The sequence below is a fragment of the Hyla sarda genome, chromosome 2, assembly GCF_029499605.1.
Source record: "Hyla sarda isolate aHylSar1 chromosome 2, aHylSar1.hap1, whole genome shotgun sequence".
Classification (NCBI taxonomy): domain Eukaryota; kingdom Metazoa; phylum Chordata; class Amphibia; order Anura; family Hylidae; genus Hyla; species Hyla sarda.
In genome coordinates, this window is record NC_079190.1 from 275,880,740 (window position 1) to 275,905,230 (window position 24,491).

Below are 24,491 nucleotides of genomic sequence, written 5' to 3' on the forward strand. Positions count from 1 at the left end.
GCGTTAGATGAGGAATCTGTGCGGAATTGATGTGGAAATTATGTGGAATTCATGCGGATTCTGCACGAAATTTAACAAAAGCAATGAATGAAAAGCACCTTTTTCCGTGTACAGAGAATTCATGCAGACTTTCTGCATAAATTCCACATATGTATATGTAGCCTTTGGCTGTCCGGGCATGCTGGGAGTTCTAGTTTTGCAATAGCTGAAGGTACCCTGGTTGGGAACCACTGGTACATACAGTACTCTTAACCCGTTAACGACCATGGCCGTCTATGCTCGTCCATGTGCCGTTAATGGGGTATGATGCGGGCTCCCGACTCAAGCCCCCGTCATACCGGCCGGCCCCCAACTGATTCTTGTAGCTGGGGGCCGGCGTTAATAGCCCACATGCGGCGATCGCCGCGGCCAGCTATTAACCCTTTAGATCGCCGCTTGTCTAAAGGTGCCTTTATCCCATCCCTGGTGGTCCAGTGGGGTGGATCGCCCCCCCGCAGTACGATTGTAGGGGGGCGATCCACTGTGGAGGTAGCCAGAGGGCTTACCTCTGCTTCACTGCCAGCTCCGGCACTTAGAATGATAAGGCCTTGCAGGACCAGGCTTTATCAATCGAGCACAGAGCACACAGATCAATGTGGTTCTATGGAACCACATTGATCTGTATGAGGAATTAAATGATTCCTCCTAGAAGTCCCCTAAGGGGACTAAAAGTGAAAGAAAAAAAAAAGTTTAAAAAAAGTTTAAAAACACACACATTAACCCCTTCCTTATTATAAGTTTAAATCACCCCTTTTCCCAAATTCCATATAAAAATTATAGAGACATAATAAAAATAAACATATCTATAAAAATATATTGTTAATTAAACCGCACATTCAATGGCGTACGCGCAAAAAAATACAAAATAGCGCATTTTTGGTCACTTTTTCTACCATTAAAAAAGGAATAAAAAGCGATCAAAAAGTCTGATGAAAACAAAAATGGTACCGATTAAAACTTCAGATCACGATGCAAAAAATCCGCCCCGTACACGGAAAAATAAAAAGTTATAGGGGTCAGAAGATGACAATTTTAAATGTATTAATTTTCCTGCATGTAGTTATGATTTTTTCCAAAAGTACGACAAAATCAAACCTACATAAGTAGGACATCATTTTAATCGTATGGACCTACAGAATAAAGAGAAGATGTCATTTTTAATGAAAAATGCACTGTGTAGAAACGGAAGCCCCCAAAAGTTACAAAATCGTGTTTTTTCTTCAATTTTGTCGCACAATGATTTTCTTTTCCGCTGTAGATTTTTGGTTAAAGTGACTGATTTCATTACAAAGTAGAATTGGTGGCGCAAAAAATAAGCTATCCTATGGATTTACAGGTGCAAAATTGAAACAGTTATGATATTTAAAAAGGTAAGGTGGAAAAAGCAAAAGTGCAAAAACAGAAAAACGCTTGGTCCTTAAGGGGTTAACACACTGCTACTCTTCTCCATGCAAGTTAGACACACGCAGGGTCTCTGGATACATAGGGGGGAGATTTATCAAAACCTGTGTAAAGGAAAAGTTGCCCAGTTGCCCATAGCAACCAATCAGATCGCTGCTTTCATTTTCCAGAGGCCTTGTTAAAAATGAAAAAAGCGATCTGATTGGTTGCTATGCTACTTTTCCTTTGCACAGTACATACATAGACCTCTAACATGCTACATATACATACATGCATAGAGTGTGCTTTATAGCTCTCACTTGTACAAAAGTTTTACACACAGCAGCTCTTGCCGATACACAGCTATTTTATATATATATATATATATATATATATATATATATATATATATATATATATATATATATATATATATATATATATATAAAATTTCTGATATACCACAACTTCCTCCCCGCGCGCACATAACTGCATACACAGCCCAAGACGGAAGAGCGCAGTTTCCACGTGACCACAGCTCTTCACTCCCCCCTCACGTGACTGATCACATGAACGTCACGTCACCGAAGGTCCTTCTGCTCCCTAGGCTCCTGTTCCTGGTCTGTAGAGCTGACATTCGTTGTTTCCTGTGGCGGAAGATCCTGGAAGAGGAGGCATCATGTCTCGACAGACTAACCGAGGAACCGAGAGCAAGAAGATGGTGAGGGGCTGCTCGTGGTGTTTACAGCTTCTTATATTGGTGTACCAGGCCCAGGGTGCTGCTGCTAGCCCTGTGGGTGACAATAAGTGCTCCACCTTATACACATAGGTCTGCTAACAGCTTGTGGGATCAGGAGGCCTTCCATCCTGGGTGTCACAGACGTGTTGGCCGATGGGCCAGCTGTGTGTCAGGCCAGCAGGAAGTTGTCAGCTAGGAGTTTCCATTGTAGATGAGAGGGGTCAGGTTATAGAGATCTTTATATACTTAGGGTTGTCATCACAGTGGGGGTCCCATAGAAATCCAGCACAGCAGCCCCTTTTTTTTTTTTTCTAACCCAGCGCTGTGTAGAACCAATACTTAAAAAACATAGCACAGTGGTTCCCAACCAGGGTGCCTCCAGATGTTGCAAAACTACAAATCCCAGCATGCCTGGACAGCCTTTGGCTGTCCAGGCATGCTGGGAGTTGTAGTTTTGCAACACCTGGAGGCACCCTGGTTGGGAAACACTGACATAGCAGATAGGGATATACCAGTTATAGTACAGTGTGATATGATAACCTCCGTGCATCGCTAATACACAAGTGTATACCTTTACACGCCCTACAATAAATAAAAAAAAAAACTGATTATAGAGGTGGGAATACCCCTTTAAGGCTAGGTTTCCACTTGGTTTTTTTTCTGGCAGATTTTGGAATACTGCCACTGCAGTCTTTGAGCCAAAACCAGAAATGTATTCAAAAGGAATAGGACATATAAAGGAAGGACTTATACTTCTCCCTTATGGATCCACTTCTGACGTTGGCTCAAAAACTGCAGTGGCAGTAATCCAAAAACTGCCAGAAAAAAACCTGTGGCCGACCCCACTTCCCTGTTGGGAAATAGTATAAGTTATCCAAATCACTCACCCCTTTGCAGCTTTTCTTTTGTATTTCTATGGACTAAATAATGTTACATCTGTTTTTCGATATTAAGTAATGGAGATATTCCTTACTAGAATCACTTATTTTCTAAGAGAATACAGTGAAGTTTGGATACCACCTGTGGTGCAGGATACCCTAGGCCAGGGCTTGACCAATCCCAGGTTTTTGTCTATGCATGATACACAGAGAGAGATGGACAGGAATGACTGTGATTGAACACATAAATGGACCAGCGGATGGAGGATCCATTTCATAGCCTATTTACAATTGGTCACAGCCGTGACCACTGGGATCCTTAGTTTACCATCCACTGTATTAGTAAAATGTAACTTGTAATGCCTCAAATTGATTAAAAGAACTTTCCACCTAACCAGTCACAGTGTTCTGTGTAACTGTGCAAGATCTGAGCTTGCTACATTATTGTGACCATATTTCACGATAATACTTGACATATAGGGGAAAGATGAGGGGACGGTAATACCTGACATATAGGGGAAAGATGAGGGGACGGTAATACCTGACATATAGGGGAAGATGAGGGGACGGTAATACCTGACACATAGGGGGAAGGTGAGGGGACGGTAATACCTGACATATAGGGGAAAGGTGAGGGGACGGTAATACCTGACATATAGGGGAAGATGAGGGGACGGTAATACCTGACATATAGGAGGAAGATGAGGGGACGGTAATACCTGACATATAGGGGGAAGATGAGGGGACGGTAATACCTGACATATAGGGGGAAGATGAGGGGACGGTAATACCTGACATATAGGGGGAAGATGAGGGGACGGTAATACCTGACATATAGGGGGAAGGTGAGGGGACGGTAATACCTGACATATAGGGGAAGATGAGGGGACGGTAATACCTGACACATAGGGGGAAGATGAGGGGACGGTAATACCTGACATATAGGGGGAAGATGAGGGGACGGTAATACCTGACATAGGAGGAAGATGAGGGGACGGTAATACCTGACATAGGGGGAGATGAGGGGACGGTAATACCTGACATATAGGAGGAAGATGAGGGGACGGTAATACCTGACATATAGGAGGAAGAGGAGGGGACGGTAATACCTGACATATAGGGGGAAGAGGAGGGGACGGTAATACCTGACATATAGGGGGAAGAGGAGGGGACGGTAATACCTGACATATAGGGGGAAGATGAGGGGACGGTAATACCTGACATATAGGGGGAAGATGAGGGGACGGTAATGCCTGACATATAGGGGGAAGATGAGGGGACGGTAATGCCTGACATATAGGAGGAAGATGAGGGGACGGTAATACCTGACATATAGGGGGAGATGAGGGGACGGTAATACCTGACATATAGGAGGAAGAGGAGGGGACGGTAATACCTGACATATAGGGGGAAGAGGAGGGGACCGTAATACTTGACATATAGGGGGAAGAGGAGGGGACGGTAATACCTGACATATAGGGGGAAGATGAGGGGACGGTAATACCTGACATATAGGGGGAAGAGGAGGGGACGGTAATGCCTGACATATAGGGGGAAGAGGAGGGGACGGTAATGCCTGACATATAGGGGGACGAGGAGGGGACGGTAATGCCTGACATATAGGGGGAAGAGGAGGGGACGGTAATGCCTGACATATAGGGGGAAGAGGAGGGGACGGTAATGCCTGACATATAGGGGGAAGATGAGGGGACGGTAATGCCTGACATATAGGGGGAAGATGAGAGGACGGTAATGCCTGACATATAGGGGGAAGATGAGGGGACGGTAATAAATGTGACACACAGGGATTGTAATAACAGTGACACGTGGGAGGGGAGGTAACATTAATGACTGACACAAGGGGGAGATGAGGGGACAATAATGGTTTTGATATACAGGGTAAGATAGGGGGATACTAATGACTGATCATACGAGGTCACATAACGCCATTTTATGTAGTGACATCACGTTACGTGCTGCCTCCTGGCTCGTAACTTTATTTGCTGGCTCCTAAATTCTTACCGGATTTGTCAAGCTCTGTCCTAGGCTGGAACTACCCACCCATTTTGGCCATGACGAGTTACACGACCAAAGATCACTGTCGTCCTGCTTGAGTCTTACTGCATTGTGGCTAGGCAAAGCAAATAGGGTCGCACTAAGACCTACAATTGGCTGTGACCTCATCTAGCCAGTTTCAAGAAATTCATCCAAGATGGATATTTTGTGACTATTGGGTTGCCGTTGTGATCACTTGCTGGTTGCAGTGCAACCTTATTTGCTTTGCTGAGCAACAGTTCAGCACTAGTCACGCAAGGCAGCTCAGCGATCTTTAGTCTTGTGACCCCTGTGTAGGCCCAAGCTTAGAGAGGGGGCTAGAGTTGTAAGTTCTCTTCATATGTCCAAAGGAGATCACAACCCTTTTAAGTGAAAAGTTGACATTGCAGGAATAAAAAAGGAATATACCAGTAAATTTCTACACTTTGCGGTGGAAACCTCCTATTGAAGTTGCCATAACTTCTTATTTCCCCATATGGTACATCTTGGCCTTGTTTTATATATTAGTGCCCTGCTTGTGTGCTGAGCATGTTTTTGGGATTTTTTCAGCTGTTTTCTCTCATGTTGCTTGTCTGTGAACGTTGCACTTGCTCCTGGTCTCCAGCTTGGTCTCTATTTTAACATCAGTCCTGTATCTCCTAACAACTTTTTTCCTTTCTTTCCATCTGCCCACTGCACTCATTGTATAGTATTGGTATTTGCCATTCATTTCACCTACTGCATCTCTGCATCTCATGGTACGTGTCTGCATACACTTTATCTCGCCTCTTATAACACATCTATACAGGCTTAGATACCCTGTTCTACAGTCATTTTATTTATTTTTATTTCCATGGCTGACCATTTTTTATTTTTTATTCCTTACTTGACAATGCATGCATTTTTTACTTTTTTAAAACGTTGTCCTTGCTTTACTTGACTATTTCAACAGTGTTTCTACACGTTTGTGGTATCACAGGTGGCACAACTACATGTAAAGGCAGACCAACAATCCAAAGGCAGCAAGAAAACCGGCACTGCAAATACAACTACACTAATAGAAATGCCCACGCACTTCACAACTGGAACCATGGATGGTGCTCACGTGAAGAAAATGTCCATTGTAGTTAGTAGTAATAACTGTACATAGAAAATGAATCGGAGCACTCACCCCATCACTTCTGGTTCTGGTAACTTCCGAGTTGTTATCCTCTTTGGATGGTAGCCGGTAGATGGTAACGGGGGAGTTCAGACGATGGCCACGGGCCGTATCACGCCGCTTGGCACTTCGTCAGGCCGCACTGAGTGAGTGCGGTCTGACAAAGTGCCAAGCGGCGTGATACTGTCCGTGGCCAGCGTCTGAACTCCCCCGTTACCATCTACCGCCTCCCGGCTAACATCCGAAGAGGATAACAACTCGGAAAGTTACCGTAACCAGAAGTGATGGGGTGAGTGCTCCGATTCATTTTCTATGTACAGTTATTACCACATGTAAAGGCAGTTACCTGCTACGTTACAAGTAACAATAAGCCTATCAAGTCAGACATGCCTTTATTAAAAGGATTGTCTCTTAGGGTACGTTTACACATAAAAAAAAATCCACTGCCTATATTCTGCAACCATACTGGAGAGCTGTGAGAAGCACACTGCTGCTTAATCTGGCTCAGCACTCAGTCAGGAGTTATTGGTCTATCGAGCCCATCTTCTGCAGTGAGACAGATTACGCTCCGAGCAGGGGAGTGACATGCTGCTATATCTAGAGATTAGTGGTGGTCTTATAACTGAGACCCTAACTCGTCAAAACAATATAACACATTTTGCACTTTAAGGGTACGTTCACACGTGCGGATTTTCAGCTTATTTTACGCTGCAGATCTGCTGGTGAAGGCTCGCTCTATGCTGGCTTTACATGTGCCTGCTGGTAGTGGCAATACACCGCTACCAGCAGACACACTGATGTGCGATTCGCAGTATACTTGCACATCACGGAAGCTCTCTGCCTAGCTCAGAGGAAGGAGAGCGGCCGCGATGTACGAGTACGCGCACATCACTGCAGTGTGTCTGCTTGTAGCGGCGTATTGCCACTACCAGCAGCCACATGTAAAGCCAGCATATAGCGGGGCCTTCACCAACGGATCTGCAGCTAAATATGCTGTGAAAATCCGCGCGTGTGAACGTACCCTAAAGGTGCATTCACATGCGCATATTTTTGCTGCAGATTTGCTGCTGCAGATTTTGCTGCCCATTGACTTTAATGGGTAGATAAATCTGCAGCAGAAAATACGCACGTGTGAACGCACCCTCAATGGGCGCTGCTACTTTTTTTTTTTTTCGAAATGAACTGGGAGAAGAGCATCCTAAGGCCCCTTTCACACTACAGGTATCATCCTGCTTTTTTACTGCCGTTATTTTACAATAACGGATGGGGGAAAAAAAAAAACTGATGCAATAACTGGCAGTAATGGATGATAACTAATGACCATCATCCGTTATTACCAGTTAAATTTTTTTTTAAACCCTTTTTTGTAAAGCTGTACTGAGCATTCTCAGTACAAAAAATGGATGTTAAAAAACCTGACAATAACTGATGATAAAGGATGTTTTTTTTGAACATCCAGTGCCCATAGATTTTTTTTATGTTACATTTTAACGGTTTTTAACCATTTTTTTTATTTATTTATTTTTTTTGACGGACCAACAATTAGTGAATTTACCGTCTTTTGTACTGGCAAAAATAAAGGAGATTAGTAAAAAATGGACATACCTGATGCAAAAGGATGTTCAAAAAATCCCATTGACATAAATGGGATTTTTTGACGGCCGTTTTCAGGACTTTTTGCTGGGAGTAATAACGGAGATTTTTTACAGGATACCTGCCAGGGGCCTAAGCAAGACAAACCTAGAATGTGAGTCTATGTCAGTGTTTCCCAACCCAGGGGGCCTCCAGATGTTGCAAAACTACAACTCCCAGCATGCCTGGACAGCCTTTGGCTGTCCAGGCATGCTGGAAGTTGTAGTTTTGCAACATCTGGAGGCACCCTGGGAAACACTGGTCTATTTCTCTCCACACTCATTCTAGTGATCTAGTGAACACTCAGACCCCAAATGATAAACATTTTTGACTTGTCTCTAGGACATGTGAAAAGTTTTTCAAGCAACAGGTACACTTTTAGGAATTTAGGGGGAGATTTATCAAAACCTGTCCAGAGGAAAAGTTGCTGAGTTGCCCATAGCAACCAATCAGATCGCTTCTTTCATTTTTTTTCACAGGCTTTTTCAAAAATGAAAGAAGCAATCTGGTTGCTATGGGCAACTCAGAACTTTTTCTCTTAACAGGTTTTGATACATCTCCCCCTAAGTGTTTATTCTCCCACTTTTTTCCCCAAAGCTGTTTGATGACTTAAAAATACAGCTATGAAAAAGGCACCAAGCGCCAAAAATGTCTGAAAACAATGGACCAAATGGCTTTTCTTTTTTTTATTAAAACACATTGTGGGTACATTGGCCCTGTGATAGGTTGCTGTTGGCAACATAGTTTTTATCTCAGGCCAATGGCTCTGATTTACTAAAACCTGAGTGTTTTAATGTGGAGTGTTTTTCTTTTTACTTGTTCCTCCTCCCTCCCGGTTTACTAATCGCTCGCCCGTGTTTTTTTTTTTTTTTTTTTTTTTTTTTTTGTGTGTCGCACGGGTTTAAATCTGTCGCACCAAATTTATTGTGCCCTGACAGGCAGTATTGCCAAGATGATTACAGGAACACACAGCAACAGATTAAGATATATGGGTCAAAAAGAATTTTAAAAAGTTGAAAGGCTGCATTCACACAGCAGTCTCTGTGTAAATTCAGACTACATTAGTGCTTGTACTACTACCACATCATGGAATAGAGACTGTTCCATGTTGGGCCAGTAGTACAGTGGCTGAGCAATTGATTGCAGTGTACTTTTTACTTTCATTTTTAAATTCCCCACCGGGAGCCCTGAATGGCCGGTACTGAGGAGCCATTCAGGGCTCCCAGCGGGGTTTTGAAATAGAAGCGCTGCAATGGGGAAAGCTATATAGAATCACTGGGGGGGAGGTATATGTCTGGCCCCCGCAGCGCTTTTATATATCTTGCCCCCTGCTGCGATATGTCCCCCCCGCAGCGCATTTATATAGGTATTGTCCCCCGCAGTGCATGTGTATATATATTTTCCCCCTGCAGTGCTATCATAAGCCCCTGTCATCGCTATAAATGAAAAGTATTCCTAGCGCTGTGGCGGCATCTGTACATAGAAGCACTGTGGGGCTCGATAACGCTATATGTCAGGCCCCCACAGCGCTTCTATAATCATATGCCTCTGCAGAGCTATGAATGAAAAGTATTCTAACAGCAGCTCATCTGGCCGGACCGATGCGCTGCTGATAGAATACGTTTCATTCATACACTGCAAAGGCATATGATTATAGAAGCACTGTGGGGGCCAAACATATGGATATATGTCTGACCCCCGCAGGGCATCTATATACAGATGCCGCCACAGCGCTATGAATGAGAAGTTTCGGTAGTGGGTCGGGCCGGCCAGCTTCCCAGCCAGATGCGCTGCTGTTAGAATACTTTTCATAGCGCTGCAGGGGGAAAATATATATACACATGCGCTGCGGGGGCATTTGATGGCGCTGCAGGGGACAATACCTATATAAATGCGCTGTGGGGAGCAAGACTTATATAGCGCAGGGGGGAACAAGATTTATAAAGCGCTGCAAGGGGCCAGACATATACCACCGCAGCGCTTCTATTCCAAAACTCCACCGGGAGCCCTGAATGGCTCCTCTGTACCGGCCATTTAAAAATGGAAGTAAAAGTATACTGTACATGGCTGGGGAGCGAAGCATGCCACCCACTCCCCTACTCAATTACTTCGGATCGGGTCTCGGAAGTGACACCCGGTGCGATCAATCCCTCAGCCCCTGTACTACTGCCCCCAACATGGAACAGACCCTGTTCCATGATTGGGGTAGTATTCACTCGTTTTTGAGTAATTTCCCGACAGCTCAGAGCTGTCTGATTTTGGTGAAGCAAAATATAGACGTTTTCCAGTGAGTTTTTCATCATACTCGGTGTGTTTTTTTTTCTTCTTTTTTGTCAGAAACACTCTCCTTTTTTGGCTAACCACGCCCAGTTTGACGGGTTTAAAAAAACACTCTGAGTGATGGTATTTTTTGTCGGGAAATTGGTCGCACGACCCAAGAAAAAGAGTCGGGTTGACATTAGTAAATCAGGGCCAATGTCTGTGGGAATTTTTTGCTGATTGAGCCACAAGAGCATTTGTGAGGTCAGAAGGTCTGGTTTGTAATTGGCACTCCAATGCATCCCATATGTTTAATGGGGTTAGGGCTCTGTGAAGTGTAGTCCACACAAACTAAACCCATGCCTTTATGGGCCAAGATGTGTGCATGCTGCAGTCAGCCAGTCAACAATGTGCCTACTTCTTTGTAGGACTATAGAATAGTTAATTCTTAAAAATGTAATTACCGTACATAAATACCATAAAAATCTGCCAGCAGATTTTTCAGTTTCAGCGCTTTTGGCTGTAGATCTTTTATTTTTATTTATGTTTATTGCATGTATACTCCCTAATTTGTTGCAACCATCTAATACTCTGTGCATGTCATAGGTCTTATTGAAAAGTGTGATCTGCTGAACTGGATGTTTGTTGTTGTATCCGCTCTAGAATTCTGAGCTCTTCAATCTGACCTATGGATCCCTCGTTGCACAACTATGCAAAGACTACGAAAATGATGACGATGTCAATAAACAGTTAGAAAAAATGTAAGTAACTTTGGTAAGTCTTTATAATATTGAAATGGAAGACCTAACTTGCTTTCCAAAGAAGTATTTCAGTAACATCAAAGAGATTCCTCATAATTGTGTATTCTCTACATGTGCCCAAAGTAAACCCCAAAAGCAAAAGTGTATTAATTGATGGATCAAGTTAGACTTTGCTCACACTGCATTTGTGCTGTTTTCTCAGTAGTACGCCAGGAAATTTATGAAAAGTTGTGCAGAGAAACAGTTTATTACCAGCCACATTCCAGCTCCTATTATGAGTGGCCATACTTAGAAATAAAAGTAACTTCGTTTGTGGTTGTCTAAGCCCAGAAGGACACAATCAGAATTGCACAGTCTTTTCTGGTCCATGGGCCACATTGTAGCACCCCATCAATGGTGGATGGTTCATTGTGTCTGCTCCATGCATTGTCTATAGGAACATCAGAGATACCCACGTACATGCACGGGGAGAGATATTTAGAGCCCTTTTTGCTAGATCAAAGGGGGTCTCAAAGGTCAGACCTTATCCTCTATCTTGTAGATAGGGGATACATTTTAATGTAGTGGAGTGCCCCTTTTAATATAAACTTTTCACATTTTAACCAGACAAGTCAAAAGTCTAGATCGCAGGAGTTCTCAGTGCTGAGCCCTGCTAAGATCTTAAGTTATAGCCACACTTCACTCCCTGGGTGTCAGTAAAATACAACTCATTCACTATGTAGACTATAATGGAGTGAATAAATCAGATTGCACTTTAGCCGTCTGTTATGATCAAAGCGGGTTGCAGTGATCTAAACATTTGATCAAAAGTATATATTATTGGCACTAATGCTTCAAATAAATAAATTGTATGCATAATAAAGGAACAAAGACATGTTGTTTTTAACAACTCTTCAATCTAGACAGTAAGATTAGGATTATGAAGGGATCATCCAGATTGGTTGGGGTCTAATGGTCCTGGCACCTCCACTTAAAAGGGCCGGTTCACACTACGATTTGGCAATATGGGAACCAGGTACGGCTGTGTGGAGCGAAAACCAGCCACTTCAGCATCCCAGTCGGATCTGGCCCGAACCCCATTCATTTCAGTGAGCCGACCCGTATATGGTTCTCTAACCAGACCTAAACAGTTTTAGGTCCAGTCAGAAAACCGTATTACGGGGCAAAAATGAGCCGACTGGAGTGAGTGTTTGACTCCGGTCGGCTCATTGAAATGAATGGGGTTTGGGCCAGATCCGGCTGGGATACGGGAGCGCCTGGTTTTCGCTTCCCCAGCCGCATCCGGTTCACGTACACTACATATGTAGTGTGAAGCCATGGTACTCAAATAAGCCCTGTGGATGGGCTCCCGTGTGACCCTACCCTAATACTGAAAACAACTACTACAATTGCAGAGCTGTGTCTGGTAAATCGTAAAGGAGACATGGAGGGGGTGTCAGAAGTCAGCCACCAGCAATCTTTATTAATAACCCTTTATGACCTATTTATATTTTTATTAACAACCTTTTATATTGTATATTAACTCATAATTCTCTAATAGGGTACATTAAAAGTGTTTTCTAAACTGGACTATGGCTTTTAAAGTGAATTTCTATCCTTGAATGTTTATTTCCAATCACAGTATTTTCCTCCTTCCTTTCATTTATGTGTCTCAGGGGATACAATATAGGTGTGAGGCTGATCGAAGATTTTTTGGCTCGGTCTAGTGTTGGGAGGTGCCATGATTTTCGAGAAACAGCTGATGTTATAGCTAAGGTAATGTTGTATCATGATCTTACTACTAATATTTCATTGTCTGGTTATTACAGAAGGATTTTATTTACAACCGTTTCTTCTGTTGGAAATGTAATTTTACTTATGTATGTGAAACATGATGACTGCTCCAATGATAACTGTGTAATGAATTTGGCAGTGAAGCACAGGGGTATAGTTTATAGACACACATGTTTAAATTGAGCAGAACAAAGTGGAAAAAAAAGCCTTACTTGTAAATGATATATACTTTTACAGACTTTAACTGCTTTGTTGCATATGAATCACTGCTTTGGAAGAAACTGAGGTTCACACACGGGGACTCCTTCTTAGACTTGTAAAATGAATGGCATACATAGACCTGTAATAATTATTTTTCCATGTGCTAATGCTTCTTAGGTTTCTTTTGAAAGTTGTTTGCCTAGTAGTCTGTTTCGTACACGTGTCCTCCAAGGCTCCCCCTTCCGTCTCTTCCAATAACTTAATCACATTGTGCTTTGCGCGTGCTATTGTTTCTCGCCAGATCAGCAGGGGCTTAGTCTGTTTCCCATCATGCACTATGTATTTTGCTGCCAGAGCCTTTGGCAGCTTTCTCGGTGATCAGAATTTTTATTTACTTTCTCAGTATTTTTAACACCATGGCTGGTATATTGTGCATAACGGAGCAACTGTTCTTCGGAGAAAAAAAAAATAATTATATATATAATTAAATGCTTTTTATTACTGAATTTCCCAGACATAACCTCTATGGGGCTAATTCTCCACCATTCAAACAGGGTTACTCTAAATGGACCTATCAGAAACCCCTTGTCCAATTCAGCTTGAACTAAGGAATCTACCGTGCAGGGAACATTCTGAGCAGACATAAAGTTACTGCACTCAAATGTCTGATCTGGCAAGGCGACCAGGCCTGTATGAAGCCCCTAACAAGAAACTGCGCAAACTGGGTATCTGGGTGAGGCTGTAGGCATAAGGCTAAATAATCGGTGTTGATCACGCTTAGTCATGTGGACTTTACGGGGACAGGCTATTTTCGGGTGTGCCCTGAAACAATTCACACAGACGTGGCGTAGGCGACACTGATTATCGTGACATGCAGAGTAGTTGAAATTATTGCATATTGGTGATTTACCTAAGTATTTGATTGGTCTGCCTAACTTATCTAATGACCCTGAAACCCTACTGGAACTGGATGTGGACGGTGGGAGTTGTCTGGATGGACCAGCCTCAGAGGGAGTGTTGACACTATTAAACCACTCTGCTGTATGGGATATTGACTGGCAAAGGGAACAAGTTGGATCTTTTAGGCCAGCAAAGTGCCAACAGAAGATTTCTTTATCTATGTTCGCTCAATTGGTAATAAATTGAAACTGAAGCAAGACTGTTGCCGCTTTAGCTGAAAATGAACAGTGATAATCGTAAAAAAGGCTGACCCACTGTATTTATGTGCTAAATCGACTACTTAGTTTCTCTCTCCTATCTGGCCATATTGAACAGATTGTCTCTGTAGATACTAAAAGCAAACATGAATTCGGTAACAGAAAGTTTTCTATTCAATCTGACATCTCGACTTCACAAGACACCCGAAACTTCCCTGCACGCTATCACTTTGTTCTCGGTGATATCCTGTGTTGCTATCAGCAGGGAAGCCAGATTGATGTCCTTTACTTAAAGTATATCTTGTTTGATATGTGCTGGTATGAAGTGCGCAGGTGTGATGTTGTGAGTGGTGGAGGTAATACCTGAGGGGCTATCGTGTGAAGCAGCTGGAACCGTAGGGACTACTGTAGTCGTACCAATATTCCTGGCTTCTACTGATTCCAGTCTAGCTTGGATGTCGGAGATGGACGTAGTCAAATTGTTTAGGAAGGAATGCAGCTTTGTGAGTGAGGTCTGTATAGTCGGATTAGATATGTCATCTTGACTAGTACAAGCAGTTTCAGACATCAGTAGTAGAGATGAGCGAAGTGTGATTCGATTCAGTGATTCGATTCGTCACAAACTTCTCGGCTCGGCAGTTACTGACTTTAGCCTGCATCAATAAGTTCAGCTTTCAGGTGCTCCGGTGGGCTGGAAAAGGAGGGAATGGTATGCCTTTCCTCGTGAGTTCAGAGATGAGTTTGGGGATTGTCCAATTTTGAAGGGATGGTATGCTCCCACGGTCGGACAAGAGAGTGGTATTATCAGCTAATGAGGCCGATTCTTCAATGTCCAATGCATGAGACATAATGAAGGCTGCGAAAAAGGATAAGGCAACGGTAAGAAGGCTGCGACTATGGGAAGTTTAGAATTCCGCCATGGAAGGAAGCGCACAACTAAATCTAAGTGGAACCCCAGCTGAGACCGTAGGGCTAGGTTCAGACTACAGAATCTCCGGGCAGAAAGTTTCCCCCTGGAGATTCCAGGCGGTCAGCGACGACTGAATCGGTCTGCACTAGGACCGTGCGGACACTGCAGTCTCCAATAGACTGCACTGTGTTCCGCGAGTATTTCTGCCTGAAGAATGAGCAACGCCATTCTTCAGGCTGAAATTTCCAAGCGTATTTTCCATTCACAAATTCCGCTTCACAAATTCTGAAGTGTGAATTTGTGAACGGAAACTCATTCACTACACTATACATTTTAGCAAGCTGAATTTCTGCCTGCAATTTCAAAGCGGAATTGCAGGTGGAAATTCTCTAGTGTGAACCTAGCCTAACACTGAAGACAACCCGAGTGACCTTATTTACTGTGTGCCTCAAAGCCTGACCCGACAGCCTGCCCGAGATGTGGTGTATTGTGCACAGAGCCCTTGTGAAGACCTGCAAATGAGACAGAACCACTATGACAAATTCGTATCACGACAAATATCAGATGAGCCGAAAGGAAAAAGAACCAGACGATACTTATAACTTTCGTTGTAGTATGGAGGTGAACACGAACAATACAATTAACATGCATAACCAAACTTGAATCGTTAAGAAAATTATCGAGCCCCATAGGCGTGACAGGACTAATAAGAGACATGACCCCAATACGCATGCTTACCACTGGTGCCGACAAAGCTGAGTGTCTAAGCATGAGGACGTAATGATGAGTCCTAAGAAGATGCATGAAGGAAAAGCCCTGCAATAACCTGCAACCTAAAATTATATACATGAGAGCCAGATATGTGTTCAATTGCGTAATTCGATGAGCCCCGTAGACGAGACGGGGAGTGAGATGACAGTGCTAAACCCCCTACATGCTTACCCTGAGATGTGTGACAATGCTGATAAACTTTGATATAACAGGATGTATTGACAGCCTTTGCTACCGGAAAGATATGGAATGCCGAGGAAAGCCACGACAATTAACCTGCAACATACATGAATAAAACGCTTGCGATTGCTTACCCTAAATGCTCTATGCAGCTGATACTTCAATCACGGATGGGTTGATAGGGACGTAATGACGTATGACAACTTTGAGATACTATAGAACAAAAAGTCCCGGCACTCACAAAGTTGCAAGCCAATTCGTATTTATTGTATGCGGGTAAACAGGACGCGTTTCGGCAAAGCCTTCCTCTGCTGTCTAGCTGACAGCAGAGGAAGGCTTTGCCGAAACGCGTCCTGTTTACCCGCATACAATAAATATGAATTGGCTTGCAACTTGGTGAGTGCCGGGACTTTTTGTTCTATATGCCTGTTTCTTCCACGTGCACCACCCACCACAGAAGTGCCGACTCTTTTTCCTAAACTTTGAGATACTAACAGCAATTTTAACCTGAAAGCATAAGGTAATACATAAGCCACTGTAGAGGACCCACATAAAAGTGCTGAATACAAACTGCTCACCCTAAAAGTCACAGTTTAGTATCTTCGGGTCGAACCGTATAAGAAAAGCAGTAGTGATGATATCCAAAGAAGGGTACTTGGACAATGCTAGGGTGACTACCATAACTGGGTTGCAAAACGATAGTATGCATGAGACCGTGACCAAACAAAATCATATGCCTACTCCTGTGTTAAAGGGGTATTCCAGGCCAAAACTTTTTTTTTATATATCAACTGGCTCCGGAAAGTTAAACAGATTTGTAAATTACTTCTATTAAAAAATCTTAATCCTTTCAATAGTTATTCGTTTCTGAAGTTGAGTTGTTGTTTTCTGTCTAACTGCTCTCTGATGACTCACGTTCCGGGAGCTGTGCAGTTCCTATGGGGATATTCTCCCATCATGCACAGCTCCTGGGACGTGACATCATCATTGAGCAGTTAGACAGAAAACTTCAGAAGCTAATAACTATTGGAAGGATTAAGATTTTTTACTAGAAGTAGTTTACAAATCTGTTTAACTTTCCAGAGCCAGTTGATATATATATAAAAGGTTTTGCCTGGAATACCCCTTTAAGGCTTACCTGACATAATGGTCAGAAAAATACAGAAAAATCCAATACCCAAGTGACCAGATAGAAAGAAAGAAAGAAAGAATGTCCGCAGACTAACATCATGATGGTGCATGAGAAAAACAATTATAATAGACCCATATGAGTGCAATAAGTAATTTAGACAATCAGGACTACTGACATAATATAACTAAGCACCCTGACCTAATGAGGTATAAATGGCTCTGAGTTTAACTAAAACATATACTATGTACGAATACCAAATGTGTATCGTGCCAGACAACCACAAATGTAATTTTTCATCCATGAAATATTAAAATTGTGCCACCTGCCCAACTAAATAAGGCCACCATTGCCTACTGGCTGTGGCAGAAATGTAAAATAATGCGCTGCTAAATCATGTACCATGGTTATCAGACTACACGGCCGCCATGCAGGTTATCGTGTGACAACCTCAACCATAATGCATGATAAATACTGAGTACTCCAGTGCTGGAGAACCACCTTCAGACTTTAAATAGTATTTGACCAAAACATGTACTTTCAATGCCAGCATGGTCTGGCTAGCTAGCTGCAAAGCTGAGGCTGCAGATTGCTAGTGTACCCCCTCCCCCATTTTTCCCCAAACAAAAATGCTGGTGTTAACCCCATCCGCCCCCCCCCCCTGCAGCTGAATATGGAGATGCAGGTGTGAACATGATATGCTGGCATTACCCTCATCCCCCATGCCTCTGAAGATGGAGATGCAGGTGGTCAACATAAAAATGCTGGTGTTAACCCCATCCCCCTTGCCCCAGGTCATGGAGAAGCAGGCGTTTGTATATAATACTGGTGTCATCCCATCCCTCTACACCTGAACATGGAGAAGCAGGCATTAATATAACATACTGGTGTTACCTTATCCCCTCTCTGTACCCGAACATAAAATGCTGGTGTTGCCCCATTTCTCCCTCCCCAAGCATGAAAACAAGTAAAGCAAGGCTGGTAGTTGCAGGCTGCTGCAGAGGCAGCATGGACTTACTTTGTAACAGATGAGAGAAACAAAGCAGGAGCCGAGGGATAGAAGCCAGGTGAACCTCTCACCGATGTTAGAGTGGGAGGGCCAGAGTCCGTGTTATATGTAAGCACAGGCTCCTCCCACAAACACAGGCTAATGTAATTAGCCTTAACACAATATATATTTAGTGTGTCAGAGCAATGCAAGTGTCCCAAAAATGATACCCTTGGTTTGCTACCACCTAAGAGAGCCACCTGAAAGGGTAAAAAAAAAAATGCGCACACACACAACTTTAGTAGAGAGACCTGTCCTTTTTAAAGGACATGTATCATGAAAAAAAAAAAACGTATCCCCCATCCAAAGGATAGGGGATAAGTTTTAAATCACTGGGGCCCCCCGTGATCTCCTGTTTAGAGCCCCGGCTCTCTTAAGTGGGGGCCACCACGCCCCCTCCATATGGCTCTATGGGAGAGCTGTTCGGCAATCTTCGTCTCTCCCATAGAACTATATAGAGGGGTGGTGGTCGTGGCGCGCTGCTGTGAAGGAGAGCCGGGGCTCTAAACAGGAGATTGCGGGGGGGGCCCCAGTGATTTAAAACGTATCCCCAATCCTTCGGATAGGGGATAAGGTTTTTTTTTTTTTATGAAGCTTTCCTGTAAAATTAGACCTATGACCCATTCAGCATAAAACCAAAGGAGCAAGTTGCAACTGGATACAATGCTGGTGCTTCAGCTAATACACCTGAACATTCAACTCATTGTCCTCTAGCACAGATGAGCTATAATAGTAGATGACAGACTTGAGCGCCATAGCTGACTAAGATAAACGGGCAGGATTTGAACACCTAGTGGAATCTAGGGAACAGAGATATGTTTTTCTGAGGGCCAAAGGAGATCTCCATTAAAGACGGAATTCAATATATAAAGATAATTTTTAAAGGAGTACTACAGCACTTTTTTTATGATCCCATTGTGCCTGGGCTTCAAAAAGTAAAAAAACTAACTTTAACTCACCTTCCATCCCTCCCCTGTTGCACCAATATAGCCCTTCTGTCCTCCGGACTCGGTCTTCTTTCTTCGTCACACTGTGATCAGCATATTGCCGGCCGCAGCAATATCCCGCTTCGACCGGTGGTACGCTGAGCACAGTGTCGTGTATCAGGCCCGGGCAGCAGAAAAAAGATGGGGTCCAGGCTCCGTACATGACACTGCGTTCAGCGTATTACTGGCTGACCAGAGGACAGAAGGGCTATATCTGCGCAACTGGGGGGCACCAGCAGGTGAGTTAAAGTTTTTGTTGCTTGTTGCAGCCCGAGCATGATGGGATCAAAATAAAAAGCACTACAGTACTCCTTTTAAGCAATGTTTTGAAGTCCAATACAAAGACAGCCCTACATAGAGGGAGTTGCTCTTCATTACAGCTACTTTTCTCTATGATGTTTATATCCAATACCTGGCATAAAAAAATAGTAAAAAAAAAAAATATTAACCTATTTGGTATCACCGCATGCGACAATGTCCGAGCTATCAAAATATGATGTAAATTATCTTGTACAGTGATCAGCGTAAAAAAAAAAGTCCAAAATAGCTTTTTTGTCACATCACATACAAAAAAAAAAGTGATTAAAAAGTTACATATACGCAAACGTGATACCAATAAAACCACAGATCACCGCGCAAGAAATGAGCCCTTATACAAACAAATTTGAAAGTTATAGGTGGTCAGAAAATATAGTGATTTTAAACATACAAATTTAATTAAAGTGTTAGATTTTTATTTTTATTTTTTTTAAAGCATTACAATAATAGAAAAGCATGTAACCATGGGTATTGATTTAATCGTATTGATCCACAGAGTAAAGAAAACATGTCATTTTTTTACAGTAAAGTGTACGTTGTCAAAACGAGACCTTCCAAAATTTGCTGAATTGCAGTTTACTTTTCAATTTCCCCACACAAACAAGCCCTTTATATGTTTCTGTGGATGGAAATATATGAGTTATGCTTTTTAGAAGGCGAGGAGGAACAAATGAAAATGCAAAAAATGTAATTTGCCATGTCCTTAAAAATCTTAATACTTCCAGTACTTATCAACTGCTGTATGCAACAGAGGAAGTTCTTTACTTTTTCAATTTCTTTTCTGTCTGACCACAGTGCTCTTTGCCGACACCTCTGTCCATGTCAGGAACTGTCTAGAGAAGAAGAGGTTTGCTATGGGGATTTGCTCCTATTTTGGACAGTTCCTGACATGGACAGAGGTGTCAGCAGAGAGCACTGTGGTCAGACAGAAAAGAAATTAAAAAAGAAAAGCACTTTCTCTGTAGTATACAGCAGCTTATAAGCACTGTAAGGATTAAGATTTTTAAATAGAAGTAATTTACAAATCTGTTTAAAAAAAAAATTATAATAATTCTACCGGAGTACCCCTTTAAGGCCAAAATGGGCTTGGTCCTTAAGGGGTTAAAAGTAATAAATAAGAAAACAACATAATAATGCCAAGTATGTTAATACAATAACCGAGTGTATCTGAGGTCTGGGCAGTAGCACAAGGATAAACAAGGTCTCCTGTACCTTTCGGAACCTATCTACCCCATCTTCCCTCATAGCTGAAAGTCTTTCAGAACAGTTTGAGTTGTTTATCATTAATGTCCTCTATTACGCACATCTTAGTGCATTTGAAGAAAATAAAAATGGTTATATGAATAGTGTGCATATGTATCAAGCAAAAGTTTGTGCTGTTTATCTTGTATATTATTATATCTATTTGTCTTGTCTGACGCTGCATGGCATTTTATTACCAAACACAGTATATATTTGTTCACATTCATGTTGTGCCACTTACAAGCTGGGGGAGGACTTGGTGATGGATCCGTCTGATCTTCACTTTTTACTACCTATAACAAATTATACTACCGTATTTTTCGCAGTATAAGACGCACTTTTTCTTCCCCAAAACTGGAGGGAAAAAGTTGGTGCGTCTTATACGGCGAATACACCCCCTATCGCGGCGGTCCCTGCGGCCATCAACGGCCGGGACCCGCTGCTAATACAGGACATCACCGATCGCGGTGATGCCCTGTATTAACCCTTCAGACATGGCGATCAAAGCTGACCGCCGCGTCTGAAGGGAAAGTTACACTAACCTGGCTGTTCAGTCGGGCTTTTCGGGACCGCCACGATTTCACCGCGGCGGTCCCGAACAGCCCGACTGAATAGCCAGGTTAGTGCTTACAGGACACCGGGAGGGATCTTACCTGCCTCCTCGGTGTCTTCTCCGTTCAGGGATCCCCTGTATGGCCGGCGCTCTCCTTCCTCGTCATGGCAGCGACGGAGAGAGAGGATACCCGGCCGGCAGCAGAGATGTTCCGGAGCGACGGGGACACGGCGACAGCGATGGAACGACATCCAGGGCAGCGGCAGCGGGTCCGGAGCGGCGGGAACACGTGAGTATTACCTCCTATGCAGTGGTCTTCAATCTGCAGGCCTCCAGATGTTGCAAAACTACAACTCCCAGCATGCTGTCCGGGCATGCTGGGAGTTGTAGTTTTGCAACATCTGGAGGTCCGCAGGTTGAAGACCACTATTGGGTTCAAAATCTTTATTTTTTGTAGATTTTGCACCTATAAATTGGCTGCGTCTTATACGCCGGTGCGTCCTATAGGGCGAAAAATACGGTATGTTGCTAGCATTACCCCTCTTCCGGTTGAAGCCTTTTTCACATACAGTTCTTTTCTAAATTTATAAACAACAATTTACTAGTTCAGTCAAATAAGAAATGATTCTGTATTCTATCTATTTATTTTTGCAACTAAATATTTCAGCTAGTTCTCAGATCACATACTGTATTGTTAAGCAACTGTTAGCAAAAACCCATCTCGTGTTTTTTTTTTTTTGTTTTTTAGGTGGCCTTCAAAATGTATTTGGGGATCACACCTACTATCACAAACTGGAGTCCTGCTGGAGATGAGTTCTCTCTCATTCTGGAAAATAATCCTCTTGTAGACTTTGTTGAGCTGCCTGATAATCATTCCAACCTGATCTATTCCAATATGTTATGTGGAGTTTTGCGAGGAGCGCTGGAAATGGTAAGGGGTTCTGCAACTACAGACATGTCTTTTTTAATGCACTCCTTATCCCATTAAGAACACTGCAACATTTTTCATATCTGACCCGTGTCACTTTTTTATTTATCATACTGATCCAGAGATTTTCTGGGATTTTATTTGTGGAAAAACTCCCAAATTTAATGAAAAATTGGCATTTTTCTAAATTAAAAATTCTCTGCTTTTAAATTGATTCACATATACAATATGTCTTCTTTATGTTGGCATCATAAAATGCTTTTTTTTTTTTTTCCCTTTTACTCTTTGAAGACATTAGGGGGGCTTAAAAGTTTAGCAGCAAGTTTCCAAATTTTCATGAAAATGTTACAATTTTCTGTGACCGGTTCAGTTTGAAGTGGATTTCAAGGGCCTTTATGTAAAAAATCCCCGAAAAAAGGACCCTATTCTAAAAATTGCACCCCACAAAGTATTCAAAATTACATTTAGAAAGTTTGTTAAAGGGGTTGTCCGCTGGCAGACATCTGTCTGATCGTGGGGGGTCCCGCTGCTTGGGGCCCTCACGATCTTCAGCAGCACCCGGTATTCCTGCAGCAGGGGTGGGGACTTCACAGCCACGCCCCCTCCATTCATGCCAATAGGACATGATATGAATGAAGGGGGGCTTGGCGTGACATCGCGAGGGGCGTGGCCGTGAATGTTCAGAACTCTGGAGCACCGGAGGGCCCCATTTAACCTTTTATGTAATTCACAGGAATAGCAACAAAGTGGAGAAGAAATGTCAGAATTTTCATTTTCTTTGCAGATATTCCAGTTTTATCAGATTTTTCTTTCCATAACACAACAGATATTTACACAATATCAAACATAGACTTCAAACATGGAGGAGCACCTAGTAGATTCCATAAATAGAGAAAAAAAAGTTAGCGCTTGGAATGGCATAATTTAAAAAAAAAAAAAATAGCAGAAAGGACTTTTAACCAATTGTATGCCAGTGCATGTATTATTTTATTTTTTTTGTAAATATTATGTCATTCTTTAATAATATGTAAATTCTCTTTTAGGTACAAATGGCAGTTGATGTAAAGTTTGCTCAGGACACTTTAAAAGGCGACAGTGTCACAGAAATTCGAATGAAGTTTATTCGAAGGATTGAGGACAACTTACCTGCAGGAGAAGAGTGACCAAAGGACCAAAGTCTATGCTGACCTTTTAGCAGTCTGGTCTGATCGAAAGATTTGTTTATAGCCCTTGACATCTTGGAGAGACTTAGTGAATTCCACATGAAAGTCTTAGACAAAATTACTTGATTCTTTAAGGTTATGCTTTCTGGTTTGTTTTCTTATAACACTTCATTGTGAAATTCTCCAGTATTTATTTTCTTTTAACACTCTATCTGAACATTCACTTTATAGGCCTCTCGACACGTTTCTCCTACAGATTGTTGCAGCACGTTCTGCAGAGTTGAAAGGTTGATCAGAACTTCCAGTTTATCATATTGAAATATGTTATTTTGAATTATTCCTAATCGTTTTAGCAGTCAGTAGTTTTTCTTACTAGATACAGTTTATCAGATCTATGGCGTCTCTTCCACTTTAGTTGTCCCCATGTAGCTGTATAATTTCACTGTAAAAAAAAACAACAAAATTTAAACAGAAACTCAGTTTTTTTTAAATCAGTGAATACATTTCCCCTTGCAAGACTGAGCCTGTCTACCTCAGGACGCACCTGGAAGCTGAATGAATCTGGATCAGCTCTAATAAGTTTTAATAAGTAACAGCTATACCATTATTGAGATGACAACATGGCACCTAGTCTTGGCTCATTTTGGCTGTCATCCAGTCACAATGAATATTCTCAGAATAATACTCCTTACTTGTCTTATTGACTTGGAGCTTCCAACTGCTGTCAGCTTGGGATGGAAGAAAGGTGGCTGCTCAGAGAGACAGAGAACGATCTAGTTCTGCTGCTGATTTTTAGAGCGAATGCATTGATATGTTATACTTTTGTTGTTAGCTTGAGTTTTACATACACAATTGTGTAAAATGTTTGGAATAAATACATTGAAGATGGTGTTTGTAATTAGTTACCACATATCCAACTGTTTTTTGGTTCTTTATATAGTTCATAATATAGTGTCTGTACCTGTGTGTGACGGTTTTCTCACAATTCTTATGTGATTATTGCACCAATATTTATTTTTAAAAGCATACTCGGGTTTTCCCAGGTTGCAGTGCATCGAGACCTGACATCACTAGTCAGGTGATCAGAGGGAGCCTGTCCTGCTTCAATTTTGCCACAGATGTAGGCCTCCTGGTTAGAAAAGACTGTTTCAATGGGTGGGGTGGCTGATGTGTGGGAGGAAGGAAAGTGACTTCATACTTGCAAGCATGGAACTGTGGGATGTGTAGTTTAGAGAACAAAATGCAATCGGA

The 24,491-nt window shown here is 42.4% G+C and overlaps 1 protein-coding gene across 1 annotated transcript; it reads left to right on the top strand.

Annotated features, from left to right (window-relative positions):
* The first annotated feature begins 1,945 nt into the window (after positions 1-1,945).
* On the top strand, positions 1,946-24,206 carry TRAPPC3 (trafficking protein particle complex subunit 3). The gene is made up of 5 exons (XM_056557172.1): positions 1,946-2,140; positions 10,784-10,881; positions 12,537-12,636; positions 21,898-22,080; positions 23,121-24,206. The coding sequence occupies exons 1-5, from the start codon at positions 2,099-2,101 to the stop codon at positions 23,238-23,240; spliced, it is 543 nt and encodes a 180-aa protein (XP_056413147.1). The 5' UTR covers positions 1,946-2,098; the 3' UTR covers positions 23,241-24,206.
* Positions 24,207-24,491: the final 285 nt, after the last annotated feature.